We start from the raw sequence: 22064 nt of genomic DNA on the forward strand, positions 1-22064 counted from the left end.
GTTTAAAGTTGCTCTGTTCTTCACTTTCATGATTTTCTTTGGTAAAGATTAAAGCAACTTTGCTTTTCTTTAAATTCATATAAAACACTTCTTTTTAAATCTATTATTTGTAAATCTAGAAGTTAAACGTTGAAGGAAAACTTTTCAATGGGGGTTGACCTACATGATGTTGGGGAGTATTTAAGAATGAAAGGACACTCTGTCCCCTCCATATTATCTATGCAGAGAAATTATCATTCATTCCTCCTCCAACACAGTCTGGCAGATAGTTTGCCGTGGGCACACATACTACAACTAGTGCTTTTTGGTTTCCTCTATACCTGCCCCAGCAACGGTCAGGCTGAGATAAGGGCGGAGCCAGGTGGAGAGGGGGCGGAGCTAGGCTGCTGGAGCCCAACTGCTCAGTCCACCATTGTTTTCCTTGCATACGTATACAGCACTAATATTCACTAATATTCTAGCTCATACAACATCAGACTATGCTGAAGTACTCGCTGTCTTCTAAAAAATCTACAGTGGGACCTCTGGACATTGAATATTAGTGCTGTAATTATATGCAAGAAAAAACAATAGCGGACTGAGCAGTTGGGCTCCAGCAGCCTGGCCTCAGCCTGGCCCGGCCCCCTCTCAGCCAGCTGTTGCTTGGGCAGGTACAGAGAAAATCAGGAAGCACAAGTTTTTGAGCCCATGGCAAACCATCTGCTGAGGCGTCTTACGGGAAGAATGAATGATAAGTCCTCTGCATTGAGTGTCCCTTCATTTTTAAATATTACCCGAGATTGTTTTGGTCATCCCGCATCGAAAATTAGGTTTTCCGTTAAAGCTACAGTATGCATATTCCACTTGACTTTTTCCTTTCGATTCGTCCTGCATTATTTAATTTATGTATTGTCTTTATTTTTTTTTTTAAGAAACCGTTGCGACCAGAGCTCTTCGATTTCCATGGAGTGCAAATGATTCACTACTTCACAGACAACTGGGAGGCTGTCCAAAACTTTCAGGCCAGGCCAGATGATATTCTTATTGCTACTTACCCCAAAGCAGGTGAGTCCAGAAATGAAACTGTGGTCACCAGGCTGAAAGTTGGGATCACCGGGCTCCCTCCTCCTCAGGAACCACATGGGTGTCCTGCATCCTGGACCTGCTCTACTTTGGTCAGACGTCTCCAGAGCGTCAGACGTCCATCCCCATTTATGAACGAGTGCCTTTCCTGGAGATCTTTATCCCGTCTAGAGTGTTAGGTGCAACTGCACACACTTACTACATATGATCCACATATAAAAAACATGAAATTATATGTAAACCCACAATCCTGTTTTGGGCCATTAACATTTTTTTTTTAATTAAAACAAGACAAAACTGTAACTTGTAGCTATTTTTGTATTTCAGCAAGGATAAATAGTGTGCAGCATTCATTTAATAACTCTCTCTTTAAGAACACTAACTACTCTCTATGTAGGAGTGGATCAGGCAGAAAAGCTCCTTACGACTCCTCGTCTGATTAAAACTCATTTTCCAGTCCAGTTTGTGCCAAAGTCCTTCTGGGAGCAGAACTGCAGGGTACAGTGTCCATTGATGATCCAATCATAATAATCATCAGTGACTTTTATTTTCAATAAATCATAGCAGGCTAAGAATTGTTAAAAGTGGTCAGGAACATTATTCTTGTAGCTTTTATTCTTGGTTACAGTGAATTTAGTTAAAGTGACAATCTTTTTTTTCTGACTTTTACTTTGTCATATTAGCTTCTTTTTCGTCCTCTTTTTCTTCATTCATTCACTCTAGTTTTCTGTTTTGTGTAGATGGTCTATGTGGCCCGAAACGCCAAAGACAGCATGGTGTCTTATTTTCACTTTGATCGCATGAACACAGTTCAGCCAGAGGCTGGAGACTGGAAGGACTACTTCCAGAGGTTCATCAAGGGAAAGAGTGAGTAAAAAATGAATAAATAATAATATCATATAATATATAATAATAATAAAATAGTATAAATAAAAAATGTAAGGTGTTAATCTATGTCTTTAGTGGTGTTTGGATCCTGGTACGACCATGTGAGTGGATGGTGGAAGAAGAAACAGACACATTCAAACATCCATTACATGTTCTTTGAAGACCTGGTGGAGGTAGTTGTTGTTGCAGGTTCTCTTCTTTTTCAAGCTGCTGTCCTCCAGCAGGGAATAATACAATGATGACACTCTTGTATTTTCAGGATACTGGGCGGGAAATAGACAAACTCTGCAGTTTTCTTGGTTTGTCTCCGTCAGCAGAGGTGAAGAAGCAAATTACAGGTGAAGTGCAGTTCGACAACATGAAGAAGAACAGCATGGCCAATTATTCCACAGTCCCAGTGATGGATTTCAAAATTTCTCCCTTCATGAGGAAAGGTTTGGTCTGACATTAGATGTTACAAAGGTTTGTTTACAGTCCGATGAAACAGCTGACTGCTGCTCTGTGGTTTGCAGGGAAGGTTGGCGACTGGAAAAACCACTTCACGGTGGCTCAGAATGAAGAGTTTGATGAAGACTACAGGAAAAAGATGAAGGACTCCACACTTCAGTTTCGCTCTGCGATCTGAACAACACTGATGTTTGTCTTAATTAGTGAAAATGAGTCTTTAACTGATGAGAAAAGACACATTTTATGACATTGAAGAGCATTTGATCAGATACTAGAGTCAGGTCCGTCTGTACCCAGGTGCACTACAGAGACAATGAACCCACATATTGTGGCTTTAGGCCAGGGTAGGATTCACAGGGAGCTAGAAGTACTTACTGTAGGATGATGTCATGTTCAGTGGTCTCAGCAGAGCCATGGGTCCAGAGCAGGACTGAATAAAACTATGAACGCTCACCCATGTGTCATACAGTTTGTGCCTTGCTATGATTACATTGAATGTTCCAATGTTTGTCGTGTTGTACATCAGTTTAATGTATTTGACACATCTCTTAGTCAGCTCTACGGTTGTCTCTGCCTGCCCTCTGTTGTGGAAATCTTCTTATAAAGAAATCAACCGGAGATCATCAGTGTGATAAACCATCTCAAAGTTTACTCTCATGTCGACATGGAGTGGATCACAATTACATCTAAGACGTAAGGCACATCTCACTATGTACAAAGTATCCACTGAAGGACTAAGGACACAAGACCTGTATTTATACCCTGTTACAAACCCCCACATGAGCTGTTGACTGGTCTTTGATATACATGAGTGCAGTAAACCCCCCTTTACTTCCTTTAACAATGTTCCTGTGGTCTCTACAGTGAAACCCCCACAATTTGACAACCAAATGCTTGATGACCCCCCAGGAACAACCCTCAGCCAGAGGCACAGCATCTCATGACAAACACAACATTTCCCACATTCCTCCCTTTTTGACACTAAGTGTCAAACATACAAGCAAGGGAAATTATTGTCAACATTTGAAGGTATTGTCCATTTGCTGTCTGTCTCCCTTTTAAGTCCTTGATGTTCTGTTGGTGCTCGTCCACATTCATAGAAGGAAACATGGTTTCCCTACTCACAGAAGATTCCTTAAACCTGTTCTGTTTCTTGGAGTTTCCAATGTTGCTCTTCTGTTGATTCCATCTCTGTTGTCCTTTTTTTTTTCTTTTTCCTAATGTTGATTTGTTTCGCAATCTGAAGACATTCAAACAGTTAAAGTTGATGTTCTACTGAACCTTCCACAATCAGCAATACCCTAGCAGAAGCATCGTTGATGACGCTTTCATCAAATTTCTAGTCATCGGTGGTCCAAAACAGTAGGTCAGGTCAGCTCCTGCTTTCAGGGGGAGAATCATTAAGGGAAGCTTAAAAGTATAAAACTAAAAGCAGTTACACCCTGCACATAAATGACATCATCAATGACACAAAGCAGTAGCAGCTAATGCTGATAAAAGTTAGTTAGATGTTAGTGTTAGTGTTAGTAAGTGTTAGTATTAGAAAAATAGAAATAGAAGAACGGTTTCTTACAGTGTGAAAACAGGAAACATTTTATAAAATTGAAAACATGTTCAAAGTAAAAGCAAAAACTGTTCGAAAAGCTATTGTGGAATAGTCTCAGTAACCATGTTGTTACTGTAGTCAAACATTATAAAAATGTGAAGCAGAAAGTATCATAGGCTTCACTGTGAGGTCTTACTATGGCTCCTATGACAATTATGTAAGACAGAATCATTTTAGATGTTTGTTTGTGAAAATAATAAAACAGTAGCTGATGCATTTTTAAGGAATTTAAATAAAATGAACATCAATAAACAATAGACTTATGTTTAGTTCAAAACCAATCATTTTGAAGGATCTAATCATTCACCTTTTCAAACCTTAGCTTTGGAGGTTGTTAAATAGTTCCTGGTAAAAAGGACCTTAAGACATTTATGTATTTTATTTTATGTTTTTACTGATTGATAATTTGGCTTCTTATACTTGCATTTGTGTCATTGGTCACAAATTTTAAGATTTAATTTAATTTGAATGTATTTGTAATCCAGTTTTGATTGTCATCTAGAAACCAACACTATCATTCTCAGAAGAAATTGTCTAGGTTAACGTCAATAATATTCAGACTCTTTCAACTCTTAATATTGGATGAGAAATCAGAACCACTTTCAAAACACAAAAAATGTAAAAATCACAAACAAATATTTAGACCTCCTCCCTTTTGATACATGGATTTAACCTTTTTGTTTAAAGAAACAAAATAAAAATCAAGTCTGTGTTGCAGTCAGAAGTCAAAGTCAAAAAGTCATGTATAGTCACAAAAAATAATCCCATGTAAATTGTTATATGGGAGAGATCTCTTCAAAATCGCAAATCCATGGACAGTAATACACTTATAAAAACTTCAATTAAGATATCGCTTAGTGATTCTATTAAATGTTTTGTTTGTAAATTTTGCATCTCCAATAATCCAATATTTCTAGGAAAATTACGAATAGAATAAACGTTTTTAGTAAACCTTCTGGAGGAAATAATCTGGCCACATAACACAAATTAACCCTGTAAAGTTATAGCAAATCCCAATAACGTGAGTCAGAGATAACATGAATACGCTAGATTCACATCCAGTTAGTATTCATTGATAAACCACCAGGACTGTCTGGGTGAAAACAGCTCCAAATGGTTCTAAAGTTAATTAACCCTTTGGTGTGAGGACAGACAAAGTGGGGGTGAGGTGTCAAACAATGGAACCTTGGCTCAAAGACCCAAGTAAAATCTATTTAGATGTTATCTGTTTCTGTAAACTTCCACATCAAGCAGTAATTACTATCCTGTTTTATATATCATATTTACATTATCATCACTCAAGGATGAAAATGCACTATAGAAAAACTTGGTTATTCATCTATTTTTCTATCAATCTGACATATATACTTTCCCTATAAAATCTTTTTAAAATTCAATCCTACTGATTTATTTTCAAAAACTTGTGGAGCATAAATAGTCTGGATATAAAAACTACTCATTCTAAATTTACTGTTGAAATTTAGTATTGATTTGAGAAACATCCTAATAATTTATCCCTTTTCTATATGTTTCTATGTTCATTGCTGTGTCTTCTCTATGCTCTGACCTGTTCTCCTCTGCTGTCTCTGTGGTTTAGCTGATTTTGATGAAATCCTTGGGTCTGGATCGAACTGGATCTGGTTCTTCTTGATTAGAACGGTCACATTATGATTCCGATCGCTCTGTCAGTGCTGTTCTCTTCTCCTTCATTCATTTTCTTGGACCTTTCTCACACCGGCTGGTGTAAACTTCCATCACCTGCAGTCCCTTGAAGAGACAGCAGCTGTTCTTCCATCTCTCAGTCACCAACACCTTCCCGTCTTCACTCCTGAGCATTTGTTGCATCTTCCCTTTTGTTCAGATTCTGGTGCCTGTAATCAACAAACACCTACTGGAAGAAAATCCTTTTTTCCTGGAAGGAGCAGTTAGTGAGAGTCTTGGTTTGTGTCCTGCACAGAGGTCAGAGAGTGTCCTTTCTCCCCCACTGTGGGTATTCTGCTTCTGGTCAACATCAGCTTTTGTTGGTCCCAGATTCCTGTAGAGATGACGTCTCCTTGATGGATCAAAGCTCCTCACACAGAGACAGCAGGGTACAGATCCCTGATTCCTCCCCTACTTGCTAATTTATCCCCATTGTTCACTTTCACAAGACTTTCTTTCTCAAAACAAATCTTACAGATTTCCATCTACTCTTAACCTTCCCTACCTTCTTCTTCCTACCTGCCAACTTCCTCTTCTCCTGGTTCAACCTTTTGCTAATGAGTGACACGGACTACATAATAAAATGTTATTTGTTTCTATAGTTTACCTGGTGCCAAAGTTGAACATCCTCACCCAGTTTTCCGTTGTTTGCAGCCTGTTAATCAGAGCCTGTAAGAATTAAATAGTCATTTCTCTGGTTTTGTTCCTAGACTCACTTGGGCAGATGCTTAGACTTTAATTGGATTTTTTCAAACACACAAGTCTCCACTCATTCTGATCTTCCCATACCACAGCATGGTTAGACATTAGCATTCACACAATTACCTTATGATGACTCTGGTTCAGCCAGGTAGTTTGAACGACACATTCGTTCAGAGCAGCGTACCCTGTGGTGTGTCTATCATGCTGCACACACACACTGAAGGAGTCATCACAAGCTTATAGCATTATATATATTATTAGATCAATCATATTCCCTTTACTCCAGTGGGACATCCATAGATCTACTATCGCCATAATTAAGTATAATTAATAGTTATCTTATATAACAGTTATAATTAATCTAGACTTAAAAACCAACAACAAAAAACAAACAAGCCACATCTGACACAAAGTGACATATAACACACAAGCTGAGCTTAAAGTGGTTCACAATCTTGCTTAATTTTTACTCGTACGGGGGTTTCCCTTATAAGCCCTCATGGCTTCACAAATTCTTCGTAATCCTACCAGTGATCACTCAGTTACCTTTCCCTGTTTGTTTGTATTTTTTTTTTTTATCCACACTGGTGTCTGCTACTCACAAAGTCCTTCACAGACTAATGGGCTCTCACTCACCATCAAGGTATTACAGAATTTAAACGCGAACGTGACTTAACCAATACCAAGCGCTACAACACCCAAAGTGTTTCCGTAAACAGAGATGATTCATAACACTGTACTCACAAACTGAATGGAGCGTCCGCTGTCCGCCACCCGGACCCAGCATCAGGCGGGATTCCAGCCCTCCATTTGTTGGAGCGGAAATTTCCCTGAATCTCCTTTGAGATTCCCACCGGTGGTTTACCTTCAGTCTGGGCCAGGCGCCGATCAACGGAACATCCATCCCACTTCTGACACCAAATTGTTGTGGAAATCTTCTTATAAAGAAATCAACCGGAGATCATCAGTGTGATAAACCATCTCAAAGTTTACTCTCATGTCGACATGGAGTGGATCACAATTACATCTAAGACGTAAGGCACATCTCACTATGTACAAAGTATCCACTGAAGGACTGAGGACACAAGACCTGTATTTATACCCTGTTACAAACCCCCACATGAGCTGTTGACTGGTCTTTGATATACATGAGTGCAGTAAACCCCCCTTTACTTCCTTTAACAATGTTCCTGTGGTCACTACAGTGAAACCCCCACAATTTGACAACCAAATGCTTGATGACCCCCCAGGAACAACCCTCAGCCAGAGGCACAGCATCTCATGACAAACACAACATTTCCCACACCTCCCTGAAACTGGCTCCTATCTGGCTCCCAAACCAAGGCCGAGGAGCTGTGTCCCTCTTTGTTTTTGACCTCATGGCTCCTTCTTCTCAGATAGCGAGACTCCAGTGGTACAGATGGTGTTGGAAAACATATTCTGTTGTGGCTTCTGTGAAGAGGTGGTGATATGCAAATTGATTTGCTTTCCCTATTATTGTTTTCTTTTATGACAATAAATTACACAAAATACAACTCTCTCATTAGCTTCTTTATAAGAAAATTTCCATCACACCCATCATCTGTTTTTTATCACACCACGAACATGTTACCACCAAATAAAGAACATGACACATAATTAACCTCTGTCTCAAAACAACGGTTTAGTTTCAGTTACTACATCTCCCAGAATGCCCAGATTCGTACCACTTCCTGTTTCTATCTAATCAATGATCCCAGATCAGAACAAACAGGGAGGGAATTACCTTGACTTGGACTTGGAACTAAGCCAAGGAGGCAGCGATGTATAACCAGCAGGGAGAAGATTAAGGCTAACAGCAGTTGTAAAAGCTTCAACTGGCGAAGAGTGTTAGACTAGTGTGAAACCAGTGACCATTATGTTGTTAGATCCAGATAAGGTAGGTTTGCAAATTTGGTTTTCTTTTCTTTAAAGCTTCACTGTTTTTCACTTTCATGATTTTCTTTGGTAAAGAATAAAGCAACATTGCTTTTCTTTAAATTTATATAACACACTTCTTTTTAAATCTTTTTCTAATTTGACTTTAAAATAAATCTATAATCTAAATATTAATACTATGTAACAAATTCGTACACTTGCATAAAAGTAAAATTCAGAGAGGACCCCCAAACAATAGACTTCAGAACCGATTGACAGTATTTAAGTTTTGCAATAGTATTGCCAATGAATGTAGATCTATCTTTGCCGAAGGAAAAGGGGGAACAAGGAAAGTATAGTATCACAGACAAGCTGTGAGGATATACCTGGATCATGCTGAGTGAGTAGGGAGAACATGCAAACTCCATACAGAAAGGCACCCGGTCCGCCTCGGGGAATCAAACCCACGACCGTCTAGCTGTGAGGCGACAGTGCTGCCCACTGTGCTGCCCCGGTCCCATATATTGTTTTTTTAAATGCTATTTGATGTATTTCTTGATATATAAATACACAAGACTTCTTTCCTTGAATCCCTTTTTGACCATGAACCAGGGAAATGTTTGTTTATTTTATAAGGGAAAAATCCAGGCAAAGATAATTTCTTTCTCTGTGTTGTAAAGTAGATAACTATTTACCATTTAGACTTAGAGTGAATCTGACAGTTTTGGTGAAAACTACAGAATGTAACCTTTCCAAAAGGCAACCATTTACATATACCCCAAAGGATTGAACAGCTCTCATTTAAATTTGTTTAGATGCTCTCAGTTTTTTCAGGTTCAAATTTCCCTCGATTGGGATTCAAAGCTAAGCAGAGAATGGATGTTTGGCCCCCTCCAACAAATGCCTCCATTCTTCAAGTGCCAATTTAACTGCCAACAGCTCCCTCTTCCCTACATCATAGATCCTCTCTATGCTGAAGAGTTTCCTTGAAAAGAAAGCACAGTGGTGTAGCTTGGAGTCACCCATAGAGCCCTGGGAGAGCACTGCACCCTGAGGTAGCGTCAACCTCAAGCATGAACAGCAGGTGAAGGTCAGGCAGGGTGATGATGGGAGCTGAAGTACAAAGAGTCTTAATTCTTTCAAAGGCCTCCTGGGCCTTGGAATTCCACATGAATCTGACCTTTGAGTAGATGAGTTGGGGTAAGGAGAAGGCTACAGAGCTAAATTTACAGAAATATTTGGGATAGAAATTTATATTGTTTATTAATAGTAACATTATTAAGCTTCCTGTAGTTAGTGCATGGCCTTAACCCCCCATGATTTTACCCACAAAAACCCTGCTCCAGCAGGTGAGGAAGATGGATGAATAATACCAGCAGCCAAAGAGTCTTGTATCTCCCCATGGCCTTCCATTTGGGTCTGGACAATGAGAATAGCCTTCCCCCTGGGTGGCGTGGAACCTGGAAAGAGCTTGAGTGACGTGACCTAAATGGGGGGGGGCATAGGTGGCAATCCCCAGCCAAACATTCCATCATGAAATTTGTGTTTGACCCCCTAAGTCAATAAGGACCAGAATTGTCTTGTGGAAAGGAGCAACCCCTATAGTAACTTTGACAGGTGGTCTTTCCACGGAGGATTTGACTGATGATCCGCTCACTAGCGCGCTTGGACTGCAGTGGAAACAGCCATTTGTGTTGTCGTCGCTCCCTCTTGCCCTCAGTGAGTCGCTGCCGAAAGACTTTGGCTCTGGGGAAGGAGATGGACTGGGAAGATTTCTGATGACGACCCAGAAGACACCTGTGGAGGCGACAAACAAGGGGCTCCTTGAGCCTGCTGAGGCTCCCTGAATCAATGCTCGGCTCTGGTGCCAACATTAATAAGAAAGTCTTACAACATTTCTTCTTAAATCTATAATTTGACCTGAACTCAATGGATGACGTTATGCAGATTACACTTGATTTTTCCTCTTGATTAGGTCTCCATTATTAAATTTATGTATTTTCTTCATTACTTTTTTAAGAAATCTTCGAGGCCGGAGCTGTTCAATTTCCACGGAGTCTCAATGAGTCACCTCTTCACAGACAACTGGGAGGCTGTCCAAAACTTTCAGGCCAGGCCAGATGATATTCTCATTGCTACTTACCCCAAAGCAGGTGACTCCACGAACACAGGAAGTCGCTGCAAATGTTTCATAGAGCTATAGATCTGCTCCCTCTCCTCAGGAACCACATGGGTGTCCTGCATCCTGGACCTGCTCTACTTTGGTCAGACGTCTCCAGAGCGTCAGACGTCCATTCCCATCCATGAACGAGTGCCTTTCCTGGAGCTCTTTGTCCCTTCTAGAGCATTAGGTTTGAGCAGCACATACTGTAACATCAGAAACATGAAATACAATGATGTGAACCTATAATCCTGTTTTGGATCATGCAGTTTTTTTTTTTATTTAAACAAGGCAGAATTGTAGCTTTTAGCCGTTTGTATTACTGTGATGATGAATAGTAGTATGCAGCATTCATTTAATTACATTGTGATTACTTTTTTCTATGTACAGTAGGTACTGATCAGGCAGAAAGACTCCTCACGACTCCTCGACTCATTAAGACTCATTTTCCAGTCCAGTTTGTGCCAAAGTCCTTCTGGGAGCAGAACTGCAGGGTAGAGTGACCATCCTTGACCCATTCATAGCAATGATGGTTTGTGTTTAATCCTGATGTGGTGCAAATTTGAAAAATAAATGTTTTTTAAGTACTGCAGTAGCTGACTTTTATTTTCAATAATCATAGCAGGCTAAGAAGTGAAAGTAGTCGGGAACATTATTCTTATAGCTATTATTGTTGCTTAAATAAACTTCTTGTCTTCTACTTCTTCATTCCGTGACTGTAGTTTTCTGTTTTGTGTAGATGGTCTATGTGGCGCGAAACGCCAAAGACAACATGGTGTCTTATTTTCACTTTGATCGCATGAACACAGTTCAGCCAGAGGCTGGAGACTGGAAAGACTATTTCCAGAGGTTCATCAAGGGAAAGCGTGAGCAAAAACTTAATATATATTAATATCATATAATATATAATAATAATAATAAAATAGTAGAAAAAAAAGTTGTAAGGTGTTAATCTATGTTTTTAGTGGTGTTTGGATCCTGGTACGACCATGTGAGTGGATGGTGGGAGAAGAAACAAACATACTCAAACATCCATTACATGTTCTTTGAAGACCTGGTTGAGGTAGTTGTTGTTAATTTCCCTTTCAAGCTGTTTTCCAGCTCTGCTCTTTCTGGTTAAAATATGCTAATGACAATCTTGTATTTTCAGGATACTGGGCGGGAAATAGACAAACTCTGCAGTTTTCTTGGTTTGTCTCCGTCAGCAGAGGTGAAGAAGCAAATTACAGGTGAAGTGCAGTTCGACAAAATGAAGAAGAACAGCATGGCCAATTATTCCACAGTCCCAGTGATGGATTTCAAAATTTCTCCCTTCATGAGGAAAGGTTTGGTCTGACACTAGATGTTACAAAGGTTTGTTTACAGTCCGATCAAACAGCTGACTGCTGCTCTGTGGTTTGCAGGGAAGGTTGGCGACTGGAAAAACCACTTCACGGTGGCTCAGAATGAAGAGTTTGATGAAGACTACAGGAAAAAGATGAAGGACTCCACACTTCAGTTTCACTCTGAGATCTGAACAACACTGATGTTTGTCTTAATTAGTGAAAATGAGTCTTTAACTGATGAGAAAAGACACATTTTATGACACTGAAGAGCATTTGATCAGATACTAGAGTCAGGTCCGTCTGTACCCAGGTGCACTACAGAGACAATGAACCCACATATTGTGGCTTTAGGCCAGGGTAGGATTCACAGGGAGCTAGAAGTACTTACTGTAGGATGATGTCATGTTCAGTGGTCTCAGCAGAGCCATGGGTCCAGAGCAGGACTGAATAAAACTATGAACGCTCACCCATGTGTCATACAGTTTGTGCCTTGCTATGATTACATTGAATGTTCCAATGTTTGTCGTGTTGTACATCAGTTTAATGTATTTGACACATCTCTTAGTCAGCTCTACGGTTGTCTCTGCCTGCCCTCCCTGAAACTGGCTCCTATCTGGCTCCCAAACCAAGGCCGAGGAGCTGTGTCCCTCTTTGTTTTTGACCTCATGGCTCCTTCTTCTCAGATAGCGAGACTCCAGTGGTACAGATGGTGTTGGGAAACATATTCTGTTGTGGCTTCTGATAAGAGGTGGTGATATGAAATTTGGTTGGACATGTGAGACTCTGCACCCTGCCCAGAGAAAAGACAGAAGATAGAAGCAACTTGAGGATTTTGTGTGTTACCCTGTAACATAATGAACATGTCACACAATTAACCTCTGTCTCAACTCTGTCTCAACTCTGAAGGTTCAGTTTTCAAGACAAGCAATTTTTAAACTCCACCATCATATTTCTGCACTACTACATCTCCCAGAATGCCAAGGCTCATCCCACTTCCTGTTTCTTAATAATCATTGATCCCAAATCAGAACAAGAGGGAGGGAATGAACTTGACCTAGACTTGGAACTGAGCCACAGAGGCATTGATGTAAAATCAGCAGGGAGAAGATTAAAGCTAAGAGCAGTTGTTAAAGCTACAACAGGTGAAGAGCGTTAGACTAGTGGGAAACCAGTGATCATCATGTCGTTGGATCCAGATAAGGTGCGTTCGCAAATTTGTTTTTTTATCTTTAAGGCTACTCTATTCTTTACTTTCATGTTTTTCTTGGGTAAAGATTAATTCAACTTTGCTTTTCTTTAATTTCATATAACACATTTTAAATGTATAATCTGAATTAAAAAAATAAATGTAGAAGCTAAATGTATGAAGTTATACAGATTCCACTTGACCTCTTCAATATTCCTGCTTCATTTAATCCATGCATGTTCTATCAAAATAAACATGCAGCGTTCTCTATCTTTATTTTTTCAAGACAATTTTGCGACCAGAGCTGCTTGATTTCCACGGAGTCTCAATGACTCACTACTTCACAGACAACTGGGAGGCTGTCCAAAACTTTCAGGCCAGGCCAGATGATATTCTTATTGCTACTTACCCCAAAGCAGGTGAGTCCAGAAATGAAACTGTGGTCACCAGGCTGAAACGTTGGGATCACCAGGCTCCCTCCTCCTCAGGAACCACATGGGTGTCCTGCATCCTGGACCTGCTCTACTTTGGTCAGACGTCTCCAGAGCGTCAGACGTCCATCCCCATCCATGAACGAGTGCCTTTCCTGGAGATCTTTGCCCCTTCTGTGGCTTTAGGTTCGAGCAGCCCTTAACATCAGAAACATGAGATATAATGTGAACCTATAATCTTGTTTTGGACCATTTATGCAGTTTTGTATATAGTTACGTTTAGCATTTTACTGTGATGATGAATAGTAGCATTCATTTAATTACATTGTGATTACTACTTTCTATGTACAGTAGGAACCGATCAGGCAGAAAAGCTCCCCACGACTCCTCGACTCATTAAGACTCATTTTCCAGTCCAGTTTGTACCAAAGTCCTTCTGGGAGCAGAACTGCAGGGTAAAGCAAGTAGATGGTTGTTTGTATGATCTTCCACATAAGAGAACGACTTTGGCTTCTGACTTTCTGAATTTAGTTTCTTCTTCTTTATTCAGTGACTGTAGCTTTGCTGTATAGTCCATATGGACTTCAGAGGTTCACCTCTCACTTTCTGGCTGCTGTTCTTTACTTTACAGTCATCCATTCTGTTCTTATCTTTATGTTCTGAAATGCGAACAGGCTTCGGACCTTGACCTGCCTCACTGCCTCTGCCCTTACTCCATTTCCAGACCACACGGCAGACCGCATTTTGTAAACACCACCATCTTGTTTCCATTACTACATCTCCCAGCATGCCTAGATCCACAAGTCCTGTTTCCCCCTATTCCCCCATCCTGACTCCACATTGCTTGCAGCTCTTGGATGTGACTGTGCAGAGACACCAGCAGTCCTCTAGGCGTCTCTAGGCTGGTCAACACCATGAACATTGCTGTATTTCTAACACCCGTTTCTGCCAATGGCTCCTTAATGTGACTGATCAATGCTGGTCTCCAGTTTGGGCTCCACCTTTACTGGTCTTGAGTCTGTCCTCCAGGATGGATTACTTTTACCCACCCTCTGTCCTCACTCACATGTGGTGACATTTAGTTCGTTTGTCTGTGTAGATGGTCTATGTGGCGCGAAACGCCAAAGACAACATGGTGTCTTATTTTCACTTTGATCGAATGAACACCGTTCAGCCAGAGGCTGGAGACTGGAAAGACTACTTCCAAAGGTTCATAAAGGGAAAGCGTGAGTAAATAATAATATACTATTCATTTAAGATAATTTGTACAATAATAATAAAATAGTAGTAATAAAATGAGTTGATCTACGGCGTCAGTGGTGTTTGGATCCTGGTACGACCATGTGAGTGGATGGTGGGAGAAGAAACAAACATACTCAAACATCCATTACATGTTCTTTGAAGACCTGGTTGAGGTAGTTGTTGTTAATTTCCCTTTCAAGCTGTTTTCCAGCTCTGCTCTTTCTGGTTAAAATATGCTAATGACAATCTTGTATTTTCAGGATACTGGGCGGGAAATAGACAAACTCTGCAGTTTTCTTGGTTTGTCTCCGTCAGCAGAGGTGAAGAAGCAAATTACAGGTGAAGTGCAGTTCGACAAAATGAAGAAGAACAGCATGGCCAATTATTCCACAGTCCCAGTGATGGATTTCAAAATTTCTCCCTTCATGAGGAAAGGTTTGGTCTGACACTAGATGTTACAAAGGTTTGTTTACAGTCCGATCAAACAGCTGACTGCTGCTCTGTGGTTTGCAGGGAAGGTTGGCGACTGGAAAAACCACTTCACGGTGGCTCAGAATGAAGAGTTTGATGAAGACTACAGGAAAAAGATGAAGGACTCCACACTTCAGTTTCGCTCTGAGATCTGAACAACACTGATGTTTGTCTTTATTAGTGAAAATGAGTCTTTAACTGATGAGAAAAGACACATTTTATGACACTGAAGAGCATTTTATCAGATACTAGAGTCAGGTCCGTCTGTACCCAGGTGCACTACAGAGACAATGAACCCACATATTGTGGCTTTAGGCCAGGGTAGGATTCACAGGGAGCTAGAAGTACTTACTGTAGGATGATGTCATGTTCAGTGGTCTCAGCAGAGCCATGGGTCCAGAGCAGGACTGAATAAAACTATGAACGCTCACCCATGTGTCATACAGTTTGTGCCTTGCTATGATTACATTGAATGTTCCAATGTTTGTCGTGTTGTACATCAGTTTAATGTATTTGACACATCTCTTAGTCAGCTCTACGGTTGTCTCTGCCTGCCCTCCCTGAAACTGGCTCCTATCTGGCTCCCAAACCAAGGCCGAGGAGCTGTGTCCCTCTTTGTTTTTGACCTCATGGCTCCTTCTTCTCAGATAGCGAGACTCCAGTGGTACAGATGGTGTTGGGAAACATATTCTGTTGTGGCTTCTGATAAGAGGTGGTGATATGAAATTTGGTTGGACATGTGAGACTCTGCACCCTGCCCAGAGAAAAGACAGAAGATAGAAGCAACTTGAGGATTTTGTGTGTTACCCTTTAACATAACTACATAATTAACCTCTGTCTCAACTCTGAACCACCCGCTTTGGATGTTATCACCCATAACGAATGGGCTGATCAGAACTTATCAGCGCATTCGAATGGGCCAGTAGGGGCCAGCTCTGTCTCCTCGCTAACAGCTAACAGCTAGCAGCTAGCTAAGTGGCTACGTTTAGCAGCTTTAGAGGTTATTGTGGTTAGGGTTAGGGCTGGATAACGGGTGGGGGGTTCAGGTTACATTTAGCTAACACAATACCGCTAGCTACTTGCTAAGTTATGCTCGCTAATAAATCAAAATCTACAACTTTAATCCTTTCGTCTGAAGAACAACCGCTCAACAGCGCCCCTACTGACTCTGCTGGTTAAATCATCCGAGTCGTGATCAAACTTACGGATCAATGACGGCGACCTACTGCACCTATTCACCGCTGCCAGCAGTTAGGTGGGCACCTACCGACCCATATTTATGGGCTGATAACCACTGATAATGACCATTGAATGGCGTGATAACGCCCGAAGCCGCTGTCTAAACTCTGAAGGTTCAGTTTTCAAAACAAGCAATTCTTAAACTGTACCATCATATTTCTGCACTACTACATCTCCCAGAATGCCCAGACTCATCCCACTTCCTGTTTCTATATCCTCATTCATCCCAAATCAGAACAAAGAGGGAGGGAATGAACTTGACCTAGACTTGGAACTGAGCCACAGAGGCATTGATGTAAAATCAGCAGGGAGAAGATTAAAGCTAAGAACAGTTGTTAAAGCTACAACAGGTGAAGAGCGTTAGACTAGTGTGAAACCAGTGATCATCATGTTGTTGGATCCAGATAAGGTGCGTCTGCAAATTTGATTTTCTTCTGTTTAAAGCTGCTCTATTCTTCACTTTCATGATTTTCTTGGGTAAAGATTAAAACACATTTTAAATGTATAATCTGAATAAAAAATAAATGTAGAAGCTAAATGCATGAAGTTATACAGATTCCACTTGACCTTTTGACTATTCCTGCTTCATTTAATTCATGCATGTTCTATCAGAATAAACATGCAGCGTTCTCTTTATTTATTTTTACAAGACAATTTCGCGACCAGAGCTGTTCGATTTCCACGGAGTCTCAATGACTCACTACTTCACAGACAACTGGGAGGCTGTCCAAAACTTTCCGGCCAGGCCAGATGATATTCTTATTGCTACTTACCCCAAAGCAGGTGAGTCCAGAAATGAAACTGTGGTCACCAGGCTGAAACGTTGGGATCACCAGGCTCCCTCCTCCTCAGGAACCACATGGGTGTCCTGCATCCTGGACCTGCTCTACTTTGGTCAGACGTCTCCAGAGCGTCAGACGTCCATCCCCATCCATGAACGAGTGCCTTTCCTGGAGATCTTTGCCCCTTCTGTGGCTTTAGGTTCGAGCAGCCCTTAACATCAGAAACATGAGATATAATGTGAACCTATAATCTTGTTTTGGACCATTTATGCAGTTTTGTATATAGTTACGTTTAGCATTTTACTGTGATGATGAATAGTAGCATTCATTTAATTACATTGTGATTACTACTTTCTATGTACAGTAGGAACCGATCAGGCAGAAAAGCTCCCCACGACTCCTCGACTCATTAAGACTCATTTTCCAGTCCAGTTTGTACCAAAGTCCTTCTGGGAGCAGAACTGCAGGGTAAAGCAAGTAGATGGTTGTTTGTATGATCTTCCACATAAGAGAACGACTTTGGCTTCTGACTTTCTGAATTTAGTTTCTTCTTCTTTATTCAGTGACTGTAGCTTTGCTGTATAGTCCATATGGACTTCAGAGGTTCACCTCTCACTTTCTGGCTGCTGTTCTTTACTTTACAGTCATCCATTCTGTTCTTATCTTTATGTTCTGAAATGCGAACAGGCTTCGGACCTTGACCTGCCTCACTGCCTCTGCCCTTACTCCATTTCCAGACCACACGGCAGACCGCATTTTGTAAACACCACCATCTTGTTTCCATTACTACATCTCCCAGCATGCCTAGATCCACAAGTCCTGTTTCCCCCTATTCCCCCATCCTGACTCCACATTGCTTGCAGCTCTTGGATGTGACTGTGCAGAGACACCAGCAGTCCTCTAGGCGTCTCTAGGCTGGTCAACACCATGAACATTGCTGTATTTCTAACACCCGTTTCTGCCAATGGCTCCTTAATGTGACTGATCAATGCTGGTCTCCAGTTTGGGCTCCACCTTTACTGGTCTTGAGTCTGTCCTCCAGGATGGATTACTTTTACCCACCCTCTGTCCTCACTCACATGTGGTGACATTTAGTTCGTTTGTCTGTGTAGATGGTCTATGTGGCGCGAAACGCCAAAGACAACATGGTGTCTTATTTTCACTTTGATCGAATGGTCAAGGTTCAGCCAGAGGCTGGAGACTGGAAAGACTACTTCCAAAGGTTCATCAAGGGAAAAAGTGAGTAAAAAATAAATATATAATAATATCATAAAATATAAATTAATAATAAAATAGTATTCAAAAAGTTGTAAGGTGTTAATCTATGTTTTTAGTGGTGTTTGGATCCTGGTACGACCATGTGAGTGGATGGTGGAAGAAGAAACAGACATATTCAAACATCCATTACATGTTCTTTGAAGACCTGGTGGAGGTAGTTGTTGTTGCAGGTTCTCTTCTTTTTCAAGCTGCTGTCCTCCAGCAGGGAATAATACAATGATGACACTCTTGTATTATCAGGATACTGGGCGGGAAATAGACAAACTCTGCAGTTTTCTTGGTTTGTCTCCGTCAGCAGAGGTGAAGAAGCAAATTACAGGTGAAGTGCAGTTTGACACCATGAAGAAGAACAGCATGGCCAATTATTCCACATTCCCAGCGATGGATTTTAAAATTTCTCCCTTCATGAGGAAAGGTTTGGTCTGACACTAGATGTTACAAAGGTTTGTTTACAGTCCGATCAAACAGCTGACTGCTGCTCTGTGGTTTGCAGGGAAGGTTGGCGACTGGAAAAACCACTTCACGGTGGCTCAGAATGAAGAGTTTGATGAAGACTACAGGAAAAAGATGAAGGACTCCACACTTCAGTTTCGCTCTGAGATCTGAACAATACTGACGTTTGTCTTAATTACTAAAAATGAGTCTTAATAGAAACAACACATTTTTATAATGATATGAAGACCCTTTTCCTCCATCCGTGAGATTAAGATACAGTTGAAATCTGAAAAAAGTCTATTTAAAGTTTTTTATGTGAAAAATTATTGTTATTTTGACAGATTTATACAACTGCGTAATTTTCTTAATTAATAATAAAATTATTATTAATTTGTAATAAAATAATCTAAAGCCATTTATAATTTCCCTCCAACTTTGTGTTGGTGAGAATTATTATGTACAAATTAAACACATTTGCTTCTTGTTTGGTTGTGACATGAAAACCTGTAGAATTCAAAGAGCATAAGGACTCTCGCAAGGCACTTTAAGACAAAACGTTCCCAGCGTAGCCTTAGGAAAGGGGCGGGGCCTAATACTTCCGGGTTCGACGGCGCTGGGTGGATACGCACGCTGATTGGAGCCATACGGGATTTGGCCGATGACGCTTCAAAACTTCACAATACGAGTAAAGCCAAGTGTTGACAAACGCCCAAAGTAAGTGCAGTCAAGTCCTCCCGCACACTTAATGTTTAACTGTGAGTATATTTATTTTGTGGGCAATAAAGTTATTGTTTTACTTACGTTACTTTGATACGTTCATTCCAGTTCACGTCTCACCTCAAAGCGCTGTTTAACGTGTTTAACCAAAACAAAGTCTGACAGTCGACGTCGCCAGCTGGAAAGAACCCAGAAGAACGGGGAGTGACGGCGGACATTCACACAGCGTCCTGGTGTGAGCACGCACCGTTCCGACAGGTGGGTGGTGACCCTGTTAGGACGCAGGTTATTCAGTGTGCAGCGGTTCGGAAGGAGTAAGTAAAGTTCTGTTCGTCTGAACCTTTTAGTGCTCGCTTGGTTCAGTGAACAACGTGCGTTGGCACAAACGTCCTTCACTTGTTGGAAACAAACGGGAGCAATCCCAGTTTTTTACATCTGAAACAAAAATCAAAGGACTTTAAACCTAAATGTTCTTTGTGTATTTCGTTCTGTAGCAATAGAGTAGCTGAACAGGAAATTTTGTAATATTTGTTCCATGTTCTGCATTTTATTGCCTTTTCGGCGCATGTATTATGAATAATCAATATTACTAATTACCACTAAATGTGTGATATTGATTTTGTGGATGAATTGACTGCGACAGATGGAGCTGCCGCCTCGGCCGACGCTGTTTGACTTCCATGGCGTCTCCATGTCCAAATACTTCACAGACAACTGGGACAACGTGCAGAACTTCCAAGCCCGGCCGGACGATGTCCTCATCGCGACCTATCCTAAAGCAGGCGGGAGCGTTCGGCCTAACCTCAGTCCTCCTCTTTTCATGCTGACGTCTCATGTCCACCTCCATGAACAGTGTGGCTGACCTTTAACCCCTGTGCCCTCAGGAACCACGTGGGTCTCGTACATCCTGGACCTCCTGTATTTTGGCCAGACGTGTCCAGAGCGTCAGGCATCTGTCCCTCTGCAGCAGCGAGTGCCTTTCCTGGACATCAGCCTGCCGTCGTTACCCACAGGTTCCATCCTGACTTTGTGCTTTAATTTCGTGTGACTGATGACCTTTGACTCTATGAAGTCTCATGACTTTGTTATTTAGTTTGTAGACATCGCAAAAAGTCATAAACCATTGTCAACAGCGTTTCTGTGTTTATTGAACCAGCTAAACATTGACGGTGCTGGTTTAAACATTAGGCCCAGTTTATGCCTGAGTAGTTCTGGGTCCTCAGCAGAGACGTGGGTTCTGACCCTGCACTGATCAGAGTCGTCTTTCTCTTTATAAAGGCACAGACTTGGCAGAGCAGCTTTCCACGACGCCGCGGCTCATTAAAACTCATCTCCCAGTCCAGTTCGTACCCAAATCCTTCTGGGAGCAGAGCAGCCGGGTAAATTCCACCACATTTAACACTGAGCTCTGTGATTCCGGGACTAATGACCGCAGGGGGCTTTATTCTGTAGATCGTCTACGTCGCCCGTAACGCCAAGGACAATGCAGTGTCCTTTTACCACTTCAGCCGGATGAACAGAGCTGCACCAGAACCTGGAGACTGGAACACGTACCTCAGGAACTTCATGGATGGAAAGGGTGCGTTCAGAGCTCAGCATTACTCCAACGGAGCTCACTGGTCTAAACATTTGTTGGTTCATATTTCAGTGGTGTTTGGATCCTGGTACGACCATGTGAACGGCTGGTGGCAGAAGAAACAGACATATTCAAACATCCACTACATGTTTTATGAGGATCTCATTGAGGTTAATGAAGTATTAATGTTAAAATAAGCAGTTGTTGAGTTTTTTGCTTCTTCTGCTCAGAAAAGAAATACGCTTGATAACTTTTTTTCTGGTTCTTTTATTTCTACACGGTCTGACTGGTTGTATGTGACTCTGAGACGTCTGCTGGGTGCAGGACTGTGGCAGAGAGATCGACCGACTGTGTTCCTTCCTTGGTTTGTCTCCAACACTGGAGGAAAAGAACAGAGTGATGACTGACGTGAAGTTTGACAATATGAGACAAGACCAAATGATCAGTTTTACCACCGTCAAATACATGGACCAAAGCATTTCCCCTTTTTTAAGGAGAGGTACAAGCAAAACTCTACTCTTTGATTCATTCTGATTAGAAGTCACTGATTTAATCGACTGATTTTTTTTTCTGCAGGAAAAGTTGGTGACTGGAAAAATCATTTCACTGTGGCCCAGAACGAAGAGTTTGATGAGGACTACAAGCAGAAAATGAAGAATTCCTCACTGACGCTACGTACGGAACTTTAGGGCCCGGCTACAGATACGTGTATGTGATCAAGTATTACAATGAAACATGGGCCACACAGTATAATGTGATGACAGTGATTTTTAAAGTAAAATGATCAACAAATATTAAAACTTTATAAAATAACTGTCATTCTGCGTTTCAGTTTGCATTGTTGTGCTTGTCACCAATTTATGAAAAATATATACAACTTTAATCAAGCTATATAAAAATGTAACTGTTGATCATAAGT

General features: G+C 41.1%; 4 protein-coding genes and 1 long non-coding RNA gene across 12 annotated transcripts; 4 read left to right on the top strand and 1 right to left on the bottom strand.

The window, feature by feature from the left end:
* Positions 1-719: 719 nt before the first annotated feature.
* Positions 720-2595, top strand: LOC114858321 (cytosolic sulfotransferase 3-like). Its single transcript, XM_029155464.3, has 7 exons — positions 720-1044; positions 1113-1241; positions 1460-1560; positions 1803-1929; positions 2026-2123; positions 2210-2384; positions 2463-2595. Exons 1-7 carry the CDS (start codon positions 831-833, stop codon positions 2573-2575), a joined length of 957 nt encoding a protein of 318 aa, XP_029011297.1. The 5' UTR covers positions 720-830; the 3' UTR covers positions 2576-2595.
* Positions 2596-2857: 262 nt separating this feature from the next.
* Positions 2858-17264, bottom strand: LOC114858360 (uncharacterized). Of its 3 annotated transcripts, XR_003786365.2 has the most exons (5): positions 17131-17264; positions 13384-15872; positions 10446-12578; positions 7713-10099; positions 2858-2976 (listed from the first exon to the last, which is right to left on the bottom strand). It is a non-coding gene; the product is annotated as an uncharacterized LOC114858360 (long non-coding RNA). The 3 variants fall into 3 exon arrangements; XR_003786364.2 differs by having other exon boundaries at positions 7713-12578; XR_008695186.1 differs by lacking the exon at positions 2858-2976 and having other exon boundaries at positions 7375-12578.
* On the top strand, positions 12831-15548 carry LOC114858332 (cytosolic sulfotransferase 3-like). 2 transcript variants are annotated; one of them, XM_029155480.2, is made up of 8 exons: positions 12831-12989; positions 13261-13393; positions 13463-13591; positions 13757-13860; positions 14505-14631; positions 14723-14820; positions 14908-15082; positions 15161-15548. In XM_029155480.2, exons 1-8 carry the CDS (start codon positions 12969-12971, stop codon positions 15271-15273), a joined length of 900 nt encoding a protein of 299 aa, XP_029011313.1. In that variant the 5' UTR covers positions 12831-12968; the 3' UTR covers positions 15274-15548. The 2 variants fall into 2 exon arrangements, with proteins under 2 accessions (XP_029011313.1, XP_055366472.1); XM_055510497.1 differs by having other exon boundaries at positions 13261-13591.
* On the top strand, positions 15923-19335 carry LOC114858320 (cytosolic sulfotransferase 3-like). Of its 3 annotated transcripts, none has more exons than XM_055510496.1 (8): positions 16591-16766; positions 17024-17140; positions 17210-17338; positions 17504-17607; positions 18252-18378; positions 18474-18571; positions 18658-18832; positions 18911-19335. In XM_055510496.1, the coding sequence occupies exons 2-8, from the start codon at positions 17050-17052 to the stop codon at positions 19021-19023; spliced, it is 837 nt and encodes a 278-aa protein (XP_055366471.1). In that variant the 5' UTR covers positions 16591-16766; positions 17024-17049; the 3' UTR covers positions 19024-19335. The 3 variants fall into 3 exon arrangements, with proteins under 3 accessions (XP_029011295.1, XP_055366471.1, XP_029011296.1); XM_029155463.3 differs by having other exon boundaries at positions 16595-16766; positions 17008-17140; XM_029155462.3 differs by having other exon boundaries at positions 15923-16766; positions 17008-17338.
* A 94-nt stretch (positions 19336-19429) lies between these two features.
* Positions 19430-21964, top strand: LOC114858322 (cytosolic sulfotransferase 2-like). Of its 3 annotated transcripts, XM_029155469.3 has the most exons (9): positions 19430-19566; positions 19678-19827; positions 20213-20351; positions 20454-20582; positions 20848-20948; positions 21022-21148; positions 21218-21315; positions 21470-21644; positions 21722-21964. In XM_029155469.3, exons 3-9 carry the CDS (start codon positions 20213-20215, stop codon positions 21832-21834), a joined length of 882 nt encoding a protein of 293 aa, XP_029011302.1. In that variant the 5' UTR covers positions 19430-19566; positions 19678-19827; the 3' UTR covers positions 21835-21964. The 3 variants fall into 3 exon arrangements, with proteins under 3 accessions (XP_029011302.1, XP_029011298.1, XP_029011300.1); XM_029155465.3 differs by having other exon boundaries at positions 21022-21315; XM_029155467.3 differs by lacking the exon at positions 19430-19566 and adding an exon at positions 19570-19607 and having other exon boundaries at positions 19727-19827; positions 21022-21315.
* The last annotated feature ends 100 nt before the right edge of the window (positions 21965-22064 follow it).

This window comes from Betta splendens, chromosome 7 (genome assembly GCF_900634795.4).
Source record: "Betta splendens chromosome 7, fBetSpl5.4, whole genome shotgun sequence".
NCBI lineage: Eukaryota > Metazoa > Chordata > Actinopteri > Anabantiformes > Osphronemidae > Betta > Betta splendens.